At 38.6% G+C, this 17,434-nt stretch overlaps 1 protein-coding gene across 1 annotated transcript in view; it reads left to right on the forward strand.

The window, feature by feature from the left end:
• Window positions 1-2,916: 2,916 nt before the first annotated feature.
• LOC126152796 (Down syndrome cell adhesion molecule-like protein Dscam2) overlaps window positions 2,917-17,434 on the forward strand; it is a 189,620-nt gene continuing 175,102 nt past the window's right edge. The window contains exons 1-3 of the mRNA XM_049916029.1: window positions 2,917-3,118; window positions 4,133-4,288; window positions 10,550-10,834. Of these exons, the coding sequence (XP_049771986.1) occupies window positions 2,917-3,118; window positions 4,133-4,288; window positions 10,550-10,834 (643 nt within the window). The remainder of the gene's footprint in view (window positions 3,119-4,132; window positions 4,289-10,549; window positions 10,835-17,434) is intronic.

The following is a 17,434-nucleotide window of genomic DNA, read 5'->3' on the forward strand; positions in this document are numbered from 1 at the left end:
TTTTGAAAAAAAGAACTACATAGACAATTATCTGTAACAGAAATAAATTCCTGAATCTTATATCAATGCTAAATATTAAAAGAAGAAATAATTATTTACATTTAACATAAGCATTTGAAAGTGTTTGGTGAAAGCTGAAAAAACTAGACCAGTTGTATTGTTCTGCCTTCAACAAAGATGTTCTAGCTATTAAACTGAATGGGAAGAATGAAAATCTGAAATTTTGTAAGCATACAACTACTTTTAAAAAGGGCCTGGGTTCAAGTCTTGGCCCAGCACAAACTTCTAGTCTGCCAAGAAGTTTTATATCAGTGCACACAGTGCTACAGAGTGAAAATTCATTGTGGAAAAAATCGACCAGGCTCAGATTTTCTTTGTAATGTCCTATCTTCTGCGAAGTTTGGAAGACAGGAAATGAGAAACGCAGAAGTAAATATTTGGGGACACATTGTGAGTTATCCTCAGGTAGTTCAGTTGGTAAAGCACTTGCCATGGATAGGCAAGTTTGGGTTTGATTCCCTGTCCGGGCACACAGCTTTAATCTGCCAGGAAGTTTCATATCAGGTCACACTCCACTCCAGAGTGAAAATCATTCTGGCTACTAATACTTTTGTTTAGATTCTAAAAATCTAGGATTTGGTTTAATATCTGCAGTCTAAGGGCATTACTTTTGTTTAACTCTGACCTCATTCCAAAGGGGTATTTAGTCCCTGAAGACTGCCCATTATTATGCTTGAATAGTTTCACTAACTGCCATGAAATAGTGGACTTTGGTACTTGCCCTGGAGTAATGAAAGAAGGCAGCAAGTAATATAAAAAAAATTTGTCTCACTCTTATCCACCATGCATACAACATTGATCATTTGGGACAATTTCCAAATTTTATCAGGAACCAGATATTTTATTGTGCAAAGGTTAAGTCCCTATGGAATGGATTGACTACTTGGGGACAGTGCACATCATATAAACATCCATCACACATTAAATTTGATTAAAAGTTATTCTAAGTGTAAAAGGACTTTAATTCTTTATCTTTCAGGGGAACAACTATAAGACGTGGGAACATATGTCAAGGGTCATTATTTGTAAAGCAGCTCTCACTAAACTGGTGGTTTATTGTAATGATCAACAACACACATAAAACACATGAACTGACATGAAACCAATGGTAAAATTATATAGTCACTTACATGCATGACAACAATGTTTAAATAAAATTACTGGAGAAAACCATCATGAATGACTTCAGAGGCAAGGATGTAAAAACTGGTAGATCATACAAAGAGGAGAATAATCCTTCACCACCATTAAAATAATTACACACAATATAGTTACTGACAGAGACAGCTGCTTCTTCACTACCATTCAACCCCACATTTGGAACAAACTTAACTACAGAGTGACTGAAGTCAATGTCAGAGCCTTCACCCTAAAATTAACAAATTTCATAACTACCATTATATTTGACAAATTTTATGCTCATTGGAACTCATTCGGCATACAATCATGTATTTCAATCAGTAGTACTCGTAAAGTGTATGCTCACATCATTATTTCGTTTACACATGGCAGTTACACAAAGGTTCGTGTGTAGAAACAACTTCAAATTCTGCCTCCAAATTCAGATAAATACACATCAAGACTATGAGTTGAAAGCTGAAAGTCTGATTATGTTTGCAAAAAAATTAATTTATATCAGCATCAAGGAATTTCGCAGACTGCAGAAAACACTACTTTTAAACAAATGAGGAAATATTCTCAGTTAAAAAAACACTAGTGCTGGTGACACATGGTCAGTATTGATATAAACAAAGGAAGAACTCAAGTTTAAAAGTCACTCACAAAAATTAATAGAAAAACTCCGCAGTTCAAAATATGAAACACTTCCGAACATTTTGTGAAACTGATGAAGCAATGTACTAACAAAAGACAAGTCTCTGCCATCGCACTAAAACATTTGCCAAAGAACATTCATACTTATTGGCCTGGCAGTAGAACCCAGAATTCCATTCAAACAAGCCAGCCAGCATTGGTAACTGTGAACACAAGGTTTTTATGGAAGTGGGGAAGGGTCTCACAGCCAGTAGTTTGAAGGGGAAAAGGAGCAACTGCTCTGACTCTCACAGAAGCAAATGTATGAGGGCTCTATGAAGAAGGTTAAGGTAGACACTACAGTATCAGAGAGCACAAGAAAGTCTTTATTTCCCTCGCCAGCAGATGTGAATGCATAAACCCACACATTCATAATCACAGGTATTATTTTTGAATATGGAATGGATGAGGTGAAGATAATGGTTATTGCATGAAATAAAACTGACAGCACTTTTAGGCTATTGTCGCACCATGCGGATTCTCATTCCAAGGAACAACAATGCAAGTACAACACACAGGAAAACTATCTGTGCAACATACAACCAAGGTTACAAAGCAATGTTATGTGACAAAAAAGTTTAGAATTGGCTTAGACAGCAACTTTTCAATGTCTGTTAATTTTTTTTTTTTTTTTAATTTTAATAATGCCATCATCATAACTCTATAATTCACAAGTAATGCAGCTTCCCACTGGAAAAACTCAGAATGAGTGGAGGAGGGAGGGAGGGGTTGGGGGGGGGAGGCAGAAATATTAAAAACATCATCTAATTTCATATTGACATGTTATACATCAGATGCTGTTTAACTTCATAAGAAGAAATTCTCCTGTAATTAGGTAACTTTTAGAAAATTTCACATGAAAGTAATTGAAAATTGATAAACATGGTCAAAGCTTTTAATCATGCAACTGAGAAGGAAAATACCAAATTGTGTATGATACAAACATGTTGGGACTTCTTCATGAGATGCCTCATTCAGTGGTTCTGCTCAACCACGGTGTTTTGCCTCCAAGAATCTGCAATGTAGAAAATGTACTTCTCTATCATGATTGTCTGCATTTTCTCACTTCTTGTTGCTGGCAGCCAAGTTGATAGCACATCTAGGTCATTGTGCTGTACTATGTTCTCTACTCCGGGTGTGGACCACATCAAAAGCACATTTATGGTGCCAGCTGTGAGACAGCCAGAACAACTGCTTGAGCAGCCCTCATCATGGCCTCAGACGTCTGCGGGAGCATCTTGGCAAGGTGTGAGACTTTGTTACAGCATTACCACTATATCAACCAGTCTTCGTTTGCCGAGTGGTGCATTTTCTCCTGAGAGGGGCCATCTAGCTGCTCTTCTTGCATTTTTGTCCTGCCGTGCTTTTGAACACACTACAATGTCTTCTGTCACCTCTTGGATGGAGGTGGTTGTGATAAAATCACTGGCCAACGTCAATATGGAGGTGTTCACCAGTCGTTCCTCTGACTATGCACCTTTATGTGGACATAGGTGGGAGTGGCCAGTCTTCTTCTTCAGAACCATGCAGCATAGGCGAGTTTTACACATTCCTGGGGGTGATGGGGGTGGGTTGGGGAGCTTTGGCTGTTCTACCATTGGTGCAGAATCACCTTGCTACAGCTCTGGAAACTACATGAGTTGACACACAAGTATGTGTTTATAATCATTTATGTTCCAATTAAAACTCTTTTCCAAAAAAACTTATTTGTTAATGATGTTCAGTTTCAAGCCTTCAAAAATTTAAATGACCGAATTGCAAAGGGTGCAAAAAATTTTATAAATTCAATGAGCATCTATTCTTAGTACATCTAGTTTTTTTAATTCTATTTAGTAATGTATCGGCACTGTTTAGTGGAAGGGATATTCCTATACAACCTTCAGGAAAAACTTGTGTGTCTGATACTATTCAGTCTTCCCCTGCATTTTTGACAATTTTAGGAAGCTTATGAATATTGTATATAACACATTTTATAGTAAATTGGTGGTTGCTAATGTATAAATTTCAACAGCAATATCTAGTGAGCAAAAATTGTTCCCATTAATCAGAGAGTAGGTATTTATACAGTTAATGCAATATTTCCAACGGTTTTCTTTTCATTGACCAGTATCTACTACGAATGTGTTTGGAAGTTTACCTTGGACTGAGTAATTCATGAACAGAACATAAAATTAACATTGTGCTTTTGAGAAATTTTGTGGTGTATTTTACATCTGTTCCTATGAATTTCTTTTAGCCTTTTGATCTCCTTTTTATTTAGGTAAATTTCTGCCACAGAACCATAGACAACTGGTTTTCCCAAATGGTACTCTAGTAATTCGAGATGCAAAGAAGGAAGATGAAGATGGATACTTATGTGTAGCATCCAATCCTGATGGACTCACTTCAAGAAGCAAATTAATGGTACAAGTAATGGGTAAGTCATGTCAAAACTATCACATAGAGCTTTACTGTAATGCAGTCACAAATGTATGAGATGCTGAGAATCTTAAGGGCCACAGAGTACAGTCACGCATTTTTGAGCAAAACAGGTTTGTGAAAATAAGATACGTAGACAAATGACCAGTCAGATAGATCTGAACTGTGTTTTAACCAAGTCTCTGCATCCTGTATTTCCTATTAAAAAAGTAATGTGTCCACTTTATGTAATGTAATTTTAATCGATGTTTAAGATCATATTTATCATTAACGTTAATTCACAAAATTTCTTTATATGTGCTAGTGACAATTGTGCCCTTTGACAATTGTAAAATTTGTAATTAATGTGAAACTGGAATCAGAATATAAAGAACGGAAACTAAATGCACCACACACACACAATTGTCACCTGTTCCACCATTTCATCGTCCTTGTTATCGTTATTTTAATTAATCACATTCTGTGGCTTTAGCTTCAGATAAAAATTCAACAAATAATGATTTTAAGAATACAGTGAATAACCAGTTGTTGTATCTCAAAAAAAGATATAAAGCTATGGACGCCATTATACACGTAAGCTGTATGATAAAATATGTTTTCACAAATGAGGTTCACAACTTAGTCTAACTGAACAAATGCTAGTTAATCTTAATTATTTATTTTGCATGTCCAGGATATGAAATTATTACAATTCTAGTGATCATTAATAACATAGACACAGAGATACCAAATGTTAGTTCTGATCAAGGATAATACAAAAGAGCCATATTACCTGCTGTCAGTCCTTATAATAATCTTGTTTATCATGGTATACTTCCATGGCTGAGCAGCAGACATTCCTTACTGCCATAAGGAAAAGGCTAATTTGATGTCCAGTGTCACAAAGAATATTTTCTTGTTGAGTGGACTGTAATAGTTTGTACTGAACCAACAAAGAAAACCTTAAGAGTTATTTGAATAATATAAATGCCTCTGCTTCATAAAGCAGAATGTGGTGTCTTCCCTCAGCAACTGAAAATGGTGAACATAATACCCTTATATAAAAAAAGGTGATCTCATCAATATGTGAGTAACTACAGGCCTGTGTCTCTATTGTCATGTTTTCTGAAAATTATTGAAAAAGTGTTCCTTTCAAAACTAACTACTTTCTTCGAAAAGAATAATATTATTTCTGAGTGTCAACATGGCTTCAGACCACAGCGATCAATTGAAACAACCACTTTCAATCTGATAAAACATGTCTTGAATGCAGTGGACAACCACAGAAATATCTCAGGTTTATTCTTGGACCTAACAAAAGCTTTTGATGTGATTGATCATTCTGTACTCCTGAGGAAGCTTGAATGGTATGGTGTAAGAGGTGTGCCAGTGGATTAAATCATATTTGGATTATCGCTCTCAGGTAACTGAAATTCAGTACTTGGGATGAAATGAACTCCAGGTACACCTTTCAGAACCATGTGGACTAAGTCATGGTGTTCCACATGCTCCATTTTAGGTCCCTTTCTTTTTTGGTGAACATTAATGATTTCCCATCACATGTTAGGGATTTTGAACCAGTACTGTTTTCAGATGACACCAGTCTGTTGATTGAAGGAAATAAAGAAGAAAATGTTACTGCATCTGCAAAAGATATTACAAAAGGAAAGTCAGAATGGTTTACCAGAAACAGGCCAATAGTTAATCGCCAAAAAACGATACTCATGAATTTCCACACTGATCGAAATAAAAATGTGGCACAACCCATAGTATGTATAGATAACCAAAACATTATTGCTGTCAATGAAACTAAATTTCTTAGGATTCATATCCAGGAAAATCTTAAATGGAGCACTCATATCTCATCCCAAAATTCAAAATTAACTATGTAGTAAGAATTCTTTGCAACAATACTAGTGCAGAAACAGTTAGTGCTGTATACTTTGCTCATGTACATTCAATACTGAAGTATGGTATCATTTTCTGGGGAAATGTACACCAGACCATAACAGTTTTCAGGAAACAAAAGGCAATTATAAGAATAATGAAACAAATGAGTAGCAGAAAACCATGGAAACCTTTCTTTAAAGATCTGAAGATCCTACCCCTTCCCTGCATTTGTATACTGGAAGTAGTCATTCATGTAAAAGAAGCATACTGAGGAAAAAAAACCTTTTTCATCAAAACAAAAGTGTCCATGATTGCAGTACCAGGTCAAATAGTGACATACATGTTACTCATTGTAACACCACATTGTGCCAAAAAGGTGTGTATATCATGTAAGAACAAAAGTTTACAACAGATTACCAAGACATATAAAATCTCTTCCTGAACTACAAAGCTTTAAAAAGTCTGTGACAGCCTACCTTCTGAAAAATTACTTCTATTCAATCTCACAGCATCTTATGCAAGAAAAAATGTAATTTGTATCTTTAATTGTAGAAATAATTTATAAATATACAGTATTTTAAAAAAATTGTAATTATTAACTGTATAGATTCAATTTGTTATAAAAATTTATATAATGTATGTTTGACATTTGAAAAACCAATAGCTAGAAAAGTTTTCTGTCCAATATCCTGTGTACAATATATGTACTGAAGAAGAGATTTATATGGACAAATAAATAAATAACTGATAGGGAGAAGTAGTGCACTTCCTGGATGTCTTCACAGTATCACTTTTCAGTAAGACCTCATGCAGAGAATAAAAAACAGGGATGATATTAAGGAATTACACCAAGATTCTTTAACTAATTGTCTCCATTAGATCATGGATATAGTCACTAAGCAAATTTGAAATTACTGGTTTCCATGAGTTAGAAATAAGCCACAAAACACCAACAACTCATTTAAGTGGTACTGAGGTGTCATTTATTAGATGCAGTGCAATAGAGGGCCATATGCTGATTAAAAGTGAGTCAGGCTTTGGTGGCAATAACCATGTGGATGACAATTTCTCTTTTTCTTATTCAAGTATATAGGTTATAGTTTATAGATATGTCATTTAAAGCCTCAAATACAGACAATCAACAACTGGAATATATAAGGGACAGTCTAATAAATAGGGACAGATGGAAAAAGTAAGTAAACTGTTTGCTATTTCGTAAGTAATTGCCATAACAGTTATTATATTTATCCCACTGTGAGACAAGTCAGTCAGTTCCCTCATGGAAAAATTTTTGTAGTTGTCTACAGAACCAGGATTGTACCTCTTCATCTGAAGCAAATCAACTGTCATGAATATCTTTCTTCATGGATCCAAAAACATGGAAATCACAGGTGGGCTCATATGTTGCCAAGGTTGTTTCGACTATGTTGCAGAAGTGTTGATCCTAGACACAGTCCCAACCTCTCCCCATGTTATTTCCATATTTTTGGAGTCCTGAAGAAAGACATTGATACCCAACAATTTGCTTAATATGAAGAGCTGCACACCTGGGCACAATCGTGGTTTGGTAGGCAACTTCAAACAGTTTTTCCATTAAGGCACTGACCATCTTGTTCCACATTGTGGTAAATGTTTTAACAATTATGGTGATTACTTTTGAAATAATAAACAATTTACTTACTTTTTTTCCACCAGTCCCTTGTATATCAATGATCGACATACGCTGTTATGCACTTGCAGCCTTAGTACTGTATCAACATTCTGTCAGTTACAACCCTGTGCACTTCTTTTCTCGATGACACATGACTTGCATTGTGAACAAATATCAAAGCAAACTATAAGTGTTACTGTGAGCTGTATTTTTCCACATATTTGCAATGCTAAGAATAACATTCCAAAAGAAAACTGTTCATCTCTGATAGAAGACATAGGTGAACATCATTAACAGCTTAAAAAATTCTTAATTCTGATGCATTTCTAGCATTATTACACGCCATATTGATGCTGCTTACACTGAAGCAAAGTGACATATCCACTTTGTACACTCACATACAGAAAAAATAGAACACCTTGAACAACTAGACAGAGAACGTTCATATTCACAGAACATGTACATTAGTATGTTCTGCAGAAATCAGAACTCAGTTCAGCATAAGTTCTGTTGCCTAGTAGGTACAGGATCCACCGTGGGTCCTGATAACTTGTTCGATGTGTGATAGTATCGACGCATATAAGGTGGTATAGCCATCCATGTTGCACTCACCTGGTTCCAAAGTTCTTCTTTGGTGGCTGACATCAAGTCACAATACTGCACCTGTTATTTCACCATATTCCAATCATTTTTGACTGGCAACAAGTCTGGTTATCTGCTAGGCCAGGACAAAAGGCTGACATCCTGTGACAACAAGAAGGCATGTGTTCATGCAGCATTGTGTGGCCATGCATTGTCTTGATGAAAATGGCATCTGGTGTGTTGCGCAGAAAGAGTACACCTGCAGCTCACCGGATGTCACTCATGTAGGCTATACTGGTCCAAATGGTCCCAAAGTATAGTTGGTTTCTGCTATTCTGTCATACCAGTTTTTCACATTGCTGATCTTTCAGCAGAAACAGTCTCCTTTTTATGTTCAGTATATGGGCATATTCGATTGGACATGCTACTTTTTGTGAGTGCCCATTCTAGATATTCATTATTTCAAACATTTTGTTCCATAAATCTTATTGTGAAGAAGGTCCATGAGTGACTTGGAATGAGTCAAACACTCATGCTATACATTAACAGTTACAGAAGTCACTTCAAGTTGCTTCTGTTATGCAGGCTAACAACCAGTAACGACTACTGAAAATCTGCTCTTATGATAACTGTGTGAATTACTTCTATGTTACATTATGTATATATTATCAGAAAAGCAGCTGCTCTGAAAAAAGCCACTGCCATCTCTCTTACACTACTCCTGTTTTACTCTATACTAAGCATTTAATTAACTCAATTAATCTCAGAGAACACAGTCAGTTGTCTCTATGCAAGGAAAGTTAAAGGCCAACACCCTGCAACTATCATCAAGAGGACCCAGGTGAGGTAAGGGAGCATTATGGTCTGGGCAATGTTTTTGTGGCATCCCCTGGGTGATCTCATCATTCTGGGAGGAACAGTGGATGCCTCTGTCCTTGGGGAACATGTCCACCCCTACTTGCAGTTTGGTTTTCCTTGGCATGATGGCATCTAGTGGCAGGACAACAGAACATCTCACACAGTTCCCAGATTATGTGCATGGTTTGAAAAGCACCAGGATGAGCTTACAATACTCCGTGACCACCAAACTCCCAGTATTTAAACCCAATTGAAAATCTGTGGGATCACCTCTATCAGGCTGTTCATATCATGGAGCCTCAGCTGAGAAATCTAGCACAGTAAGCCACGGTACTGGAGTCAGCATGGCTCCACATCCCAGACAGTACCTCTTCCAGAACCTCAATGACTCTGTTCCTGTATATCTTGCAGTGCCCTGTGCTGCAAAAGTGGTTGTTCAGGCATTTGACATGAGGTCACATTCTGTGACTGGACAGTGTAGGAGTCTCTAGTAAAGCAGGCCTACACTTACTTTGTTTTTAAATGCAATGAGATTTCTAATTCCATGTCCGATGTCTACCACCTACATATTACAGTACAGATATCACTTTCTGTATACAAATCTCCAGTCTGAATTGTATGCATGGATTGTATGGAGATAAGTTTTACTTCTGTTGTTGATATTCTTAATTTCGCAGATCATCCTAAATTCATTCTTAATATTAACTATTTGGAGATACCAACTACACAAAATATTTTTACTGCTTGCATAGTAAATACTTTTTTGAAATTAACTGCATTGCCACAAAACATCATGTCATAGCATAGTACTGCCTGCTAGTAAGCTAGCAATCAAGTCTGCTGGTGAACACAGTGAGGTAGATTTTCTAAGTGCAAAACAAGCAGAGCTGAGCTGGGTTTTTAGTTAACTTGTGCATGTGCTGTTGGCACCTCAGCCTTTTTTGCATATGGTTACTTAATAATTTAAGACAGACATTTTGGAAAAAAACTTTTATTTTTACTGAGTCACCTTATTCCCAAACATACCTGGAACCGTGTTGGTGAAAACAGAATACCAGATTGTTAATTCCTTCTCCAGCATTCTCTCTGTCTCATGATTAAATTTTCATCAGTTAGATCTTTCATTGCTTAGTTACCATATTCTAATGAAATTAGGGCACATCTAACTTCAATAAATGTCAATTATTTATAGTGACCAGTTATGGCAGTTTCTCTGTATTATCATTTATTGTTTTTATTTATAACTAGGCTATTTTCAGAATAAATGCCCTTTTATTTTCTGTTTCCATGTTGTTTTAGAGGCACCTGTCATTGATCGTCTATACACGAAAAAAGATGTACAGAAAGGAATGAGAGTGCACCTGCATTGTGTTGTTGTCAAAGGAGACTTTCCTATATCACTGCAATGGCTAAAGGATGGAAAAATCATTCCCTATAGACTGTCAGTTGCTGAACGAACCATTGATGAATACTCAAGTACATTGACAATCAATAAAGTTACAGAGGAGCATAGAGGAAATTACACATGCATTGCAGGAAATGCTGTTGCTAATACAAGCCATACAACGCAGCTTATAGTTAATGGTAATGAAATTTCACAATGTTCTTATTCATTAACTGATTTTCATACATGAAAATATGGAATGAATTTATTAATGTACAGAAAGTTCTGGTGGAAATTACAAATTATTTTGGAATAAAGGATACAACTCACGAAAGCAGGAGTGCTGCATCGTCGATAGGCACACAAACAAAAGATACGGAGCTTGACAAGCTTTCAGAATGCACTTTTTTTTCTAGCTATAGGAAACACACACACACACACACACACATACAGTCTCTCACATGGATACCCCTATACGCCTGTCTCCCTGTGATGTGCTTGGTCGACTGCCAGCTCCTCACTCAGAGTTACTGGCAGTCAACTGAGCGCAGTTTAGGGAGACAAATATGTGCATGTGAGTAAGTGTGTGTGTGTGTGTGTGTGTGTGTGTGTGTGTGTGTGTGTGTGTGTGTGTGTTTTCATGCATATTTTTCCTACAGCCATAAAAAGTAACCACATTCCAAAAGCTAGCCAAGCTGCTCACCTCTTGTTTGTGTGTCTATCAATGATGCAGCACTTTTGCCTTTCGGTGAGTCCTTTCATTTATTCTTGAATGAATTTAGGGTAGCTTAACAATTGAAGTAGTAAATAGTAATAGTGATTAAGATAAGCAAATTTACCAATAGTTATAGAGGTAAATCATCGTACAGAAGCACAAGAAGCAAATTTTGTTCATTTCTAAAGTACTATGATAAGGTGAGCCATACTACACTGAACCAAAACATATTCTTTTTCTCTCCAAAATCTTTTGAATGTCCATCACTACCATTCATGTTCCTAACTTCCTTCAACAGATAGGTAGTTCCACAGTATTAAAAAAAATCAGACCTACTTCTTAAGATTTATAATGTTACACTTAGGTTTAATTTTTTGGAAGGCCCTACTGTCCACTATCTAAGTATTATTTAATAATATGTCAGAAATATGAAATAAATAACATATCTATGCCTCCTGGTTAGTGATATTCTTTTTATGCAGTTAATATATGAAGACATGACGAAAAGTAATGCCTCCAAATTTTTTATGTGAAGACTCTTAAATCTTTTTAGGTCAATAGGTTAGTTAATTATTATTTCCTTCCTTATTAGCTACCATATTTGGTGAAATGAAAGCCAAACAATAACCAAAGTAGAGGCAGCTTCTTTGAAAGTGCATTTCTTTGCACATCAGTGAAATCTAAATATGCTGCTAGTTAATGTTCGATGTCATACTGTTTCACGCCACACATTGTGATATTTTGGGTCCCTGTGGGTATGCAGTCCACAAAATAACCAAGATGTTGTTCCTCAATCCTGCTCCACTCTTCAACAATGGCCCTCATAAGCTCATCCTATGTCTTAAGTGGGCTCTTGCAATCACATACTGTGAATTTCACCTCATTCCTAACATGCTCAATTGGATTTATGTCTGTAGACACTGCAGACCTTTCCATTTTCTTGATTTCTGCCTCCTGGAGAGAGCTGTTCATGATATGGGCATGGCGTCCTCTTACATTACCATCTTGAACAATGAATCATACTACTACACAGCCCTCAAATTACCCTTGATATTAATGAGAGGTGTCTGACATAATGATATCAGCCCAAAATACAGGGCTATTACAAATGATTGAAGCGATTTCATAAATTCACTGTAGTTCCATTCATTGACATATGGTCACGACACACTACAGATACGTAGAAAAACTCATAAAGTTTTGTTCGGCTGAAGCCGCACTTCAGGATTCTGCCGCCAGAGCGCTCGAGAGCGCAGTGAGACAAAATGGTGATAGGAGCCAAGAAAGTGTATGTCGTGCTTGAAATGCACTCACATCAGTCAGTCATAACAGTGCAACGACACTTCAGGACGAAGTTCAACAAAGATCCACCAACTGCTAACTCCATTCGGCGATGGTATGCCTCTGTAAGGGGAAATCAACAGGTTGGCCTGCAGTGAGCGAAGAAACGGTTGAACGCATGTGGGCAAGTTTCACGCGTAGCCCGCGGAAGTCGACAAATAAAGCAAGCAGGGAGCTAAACGTACCACAGCCGACGGTTTGGAAAATCTTACGGAAAAGGCTAAAGCAGAAGCCTTACCGTTTACACTTGCTACAAGCCCTGACACCCGATGACAAAGTCAAACGCTTTGAATTTTCGGCGCGGTTGCAACAGCTCATGGAAGAGGATGCGTTCAGTGTGAAACTTGTTTTCAGTGATGAAGCAACATTTTTTCTTAGTGGTGAAGTGAACAGACACAATGTGCGAATCTGGGCGGTAGAGAATCCTCACGCATTCGTGCAGCAAATTCGCAATTCACCAAAAGTTAATGTGTTTTGTGCAATCTCACAGTTTAAAGTTTACGGCCCCTTTTTCTTCTGCAAAAAAAAAAACGTTACAGGACACGTGTATTTGGACATGCTGGAAAATTGGCTCATACCACAACTGGAGACCGACAGCGCCGACTTCATCTTTCAACAGGATGGTGCCCCACCGCACTTCCATCATGATGTTCGGCATTTCATAAACAGGATATCGGAAAACCGATGGATCGGTCGTGGTGGAGATCATGATCAGCAATTCATGTCATGGCCTCCACGCTCTCCCGACTTAACCCCATGTGATTTCTTTCTGTGGGGTTATGTGAAAGATTCAGTGTTTAAACCTCCTCTACCAAGAAACATGCCAGAACTGCGAGCTCGCATCAACGATACTTTTGAACTCATTGATGGGGACATGCTGTGTTGAGTGTGGGAGGAACTTGATTATTGGCTTGATGTCTGCCAAATCACTAAAGGGGCACATATCGAACATTTGTGAATGCCTAAAAAAACTTTTTGAGTTTTTGTATGTGTGTGCAAAGCATTGTGAAAATATCTCAAATAATAAAGTTATTGTAGAGCTGTGAAATTGCTTCAATCATTTGTAATAACCCTGTATGAGTGAGCCAACTCTCTGTAGAACCAGTGAGACAGCATGTCTGAGGGTCTGGTAACATGAGTACCTTGGTACCTGGCCACCCCCTGAGTCTTCTAATATCGTCACAAGGCATCAGACAAATCCTGCACTTTTTGAAGAAGAAAACTTGATACCATTGATCCATGTTCCATTTCAGATGTTCCCTTACTTAACTTGCACCATGGCACTCCTTTGCCCAGTTTGCAGCATGGTGCCAAGGAGGTTGTACTGTTGTTTGTAATTGACACCTAGAAGCCAAATTTATCATGTGGAGATGATATCTTTACTGTCTGGTTTGACATAGGTTCTCTCAGTCACATACAAAAAGGCAATATCATCATCAGTTGATTTACTGATTGTTGGGTGTCATGTTTATGTCTATACCAAAACTTAAACTAATGTTCTTATCTCTGCAGACGAGATCACTAAGTTCTTCCTCGCTTCCTGCAATGAGGGTAGTATCACCTGCAAGTGTAAGTTGTTGATTTTCCTGCCACAAATTGAAATTCCACCATCCTAGTCGTCCAGTGCATCCCTGATGTCATGCTCTGGATATATGTTATAGAGCAAAGATGACAGTATACAATCTTGTCTGACTCAACCCACCTTTATTGCAGCAGTACAGCTGTTACAAAGGCCTTTTAGTAATGATACTAGTTGTTTTGGAACCACAAACTCATTGAGCTCATGCCAGAACTCGTCCCACATTTCACTATCAAATGTTTTTTATAATATAGGAAACAAAGAAGGCAGGGACACATAACTCATGGCATTTTGCAGTTATCTGCCTTAAATTCGTGACTGCCTGTCAAGTACCTCTCCCTGTCACAAAACCTGCTTCTTCTGCAGAAATCTGGGACTGCAGGAATTCAAGCATTGAGTCATTACATACAGAAGGTCTTCGTTAGTATGCTATATTAATACTATGGTACGATAGTTGGACCAGTCCCTTTTTTGCACCAAGGAACTAGAACAAATGTAGTCCAGTCTGTAGGCTGTTCACCATTACATATTATGAGGTGTATCTAGATAGAACAGCTTGCACATGCCATATTAGATTCAGATACTCTGAGGTGGACAGAGGAGCTGTGACCAAGCAAAAGATGAGTGACACACAAATATATATGTTATTGCACTACTATACTTAACTTAAGTTGTAAAGTAATTTGTTTGATGTGCTTGCAGACAGAGACAAATAAGCAATGGCCTGTCATGGCATGCATTACTGAATATGATGTCAACAAGTCTTTGTCCATCCTGGGCACCATACTCTCATTCTCTGTACTAAACACTTGACCTAATGCAAAGGCCATAGACAACTCCACTTGTAGACTAAGTCTCACAGTTTGATCTCCACTACAAACTGTATCTACGAGCAGCAACCCAAAAAGGTGAAATCTTCAGTCTAGTCCTGTCATAAGCAAACATTGAATATGGACCATCCATTGCTGCCTGTGGTCGCTGCTTATCACAGTGCAGAAGTTGAGCAACACAGATATTGCTGATCTGGCCATGCTTTTGGTTAATGGCAAACTTTGAATTGCTGCCCATGGCACCAGTCAGGAACTGTCTCAGTGCACCAGCTCCAGTTGCATACATTGGCAAGGGCACAACAATCCCCCCCCCCCCCACAGACCTCCCCACCATCATCATGTAGTGTCAGTTGCTGCTATGAGGGGGGCGAGGCGGGGGGTGAGGTGTGGATATGCAGTAAGTGATGAGGAAACTGGAGCCGAGTCTGTAGTTGGTGCCATGTCCCTGCTTGTGTCCCATCATTCACTTGCAACTGAAAAACGAGGTGGAAGGCCCATTCTTCAAACTGTCAATGGAGCACAAACTTCATGGCATTGACTCACAATAGCATCGTGAGGTGGAATGGCAGCCCATTAGCAGACTGCAGTATGGAGTGGACCATGGACTGGCTGGGGCATTGGGTCAAGGTCCATGTGTTCAAGACTTGATAGTGCCGACACCAGACCCCCATGTCACTGGATAGAGGGCATGCTGCATCATTCAGGCACACAATGAATCTGTAAACAAAGACTTGGTGGCAGGATCACACAAATTACAAGGCTGAAGTTGGTTCCAATACCGCAATGCGAACCTCCTGGACTCTGTACAAGAAACATGGATCTACCTAATGATTTTACAATAATGTAAACTTCCCAACTCTTCCAACTGCCATACAATCTGAAAGAAATTGTTGATTAGCTTTATGCATTGCCTGAGTGGTTGACTAGGCACTGGCTGCTGAGATGGGTGCAGCAGCTGAAGCAGTGTGTGGTGGCAGCAACCACGGAGCAACTCCACTGTCAAAGGACCATTGCAGGGCTGGGAGTGATAAAACAAGAGGAAGGCCAGTAAAGCTCATTCCCATGTGTGGTGGTGCATAGCTTGTCCATCTGCTATTTGAAAGTGCGCATGAAGTGCTCTGATTCTCCGTTTGACTGCAGGTGAAAACGCACACTGATGATGTGACAAATACCATTGGTTGCACAAATGTCCTCAGATTATGCCAACACAAATCAAGGTCCATTGTCAGTCACTAGCAACTCTGGAAGACCTCCAAAGCAAAATATGGACTATAGAGACTGGAGTGTGCAACATTTCAGTATTGAATTCATGGGCACGACAAAAGGAAACTTGCTGTATGTATTGATGACAATCAGCCAATGAATGTTCCAGTATGGTCCAGCAAAGTCCAAATGAACATGCTGCCAAGACACTTCTGGTTTTGTCAATCAAAAAATTGTTGAGGAGGGCTGCCTGCTGCTCCACACAAGCATGGCACTATGCTGTCATCTGTTCTATTTGAACATCCATAGCAAACCAAGTGCAGTGTTTGTGAACTAATTGTTTCATGCAGACCATGCCCCAGTAACCTGGGTGCAGGAAGCTGAGCTCACATCTCTGGAAACTCTTTGGGATCACCACATGCGATTGTTCTGATGCAGTACATAGCAAAACAGCACCTTGAAGCACTGACAAGTCATGCCGACATGCAAAGTATCAGCAGATCACTGGGCTAATTATTTGTTTCACTGAGTGAGGCCAACCAGTGTGGACATAGCACAACAAAATCAGGAAGTCTGGGTCCACTGCTGTTGCCTGGGTGACATTCTGGTGATCTAGGGGAACTGGTCCAGAGCATCTAACTGCTATGCATCGATGTGACAACATCGTGCTTCCGATGTTTCAAAGTGTACATCTGGTCCAACAGAAAGATGCAAGAGCGTGTTTGAATTAGCATGCTTGGATGTAGGCCTGTGGGCCTGTACTGATAATGTAAGAGAATAAGAGCCCATGACTGCAATTTTAGTGCATTGTGGTTTGGAATAGATTTGTCCAGATTGAAAAGTGACTGCAGTGGTTTGTGCCCAGTGACTAAGTAGAATTTCGTTCCATGCAGGCACTGGTGAAATTTAGTCACTCCATATATGATTGCAAGAGCCTCCTTCTCTCTATACGAATAATCAGACTGAGCCTTGTTGAGAAGTTTGGAGGCAAAAGCTATTGGTCTGCCTGCAGAACGAATTCTGTATGAAAGAACCACACCAGTGCTGTATGAGGATGCATTCATGGCCAAGACAACTGGTTTGCCAGAATTTAAATGGACCAGACAATGATCACTGAGCAAAGTGTTTTTCA

This window comes from Schistocerca cancellata, chromosome 2, assembly GCF_023864275.1.
Source record: "Schistocerca cancellata isolate TAMUIC-IGC-003103 chromosome 2, iqSchCanc2.1, whole genome shotgun sequence".
Taxonomy (NCBI): Eukaryota; Metazoa; Arthropoda; class Insecta; order Orthoptera; family Acrididae; genus Schistocerca; species Schistocerca cancellata.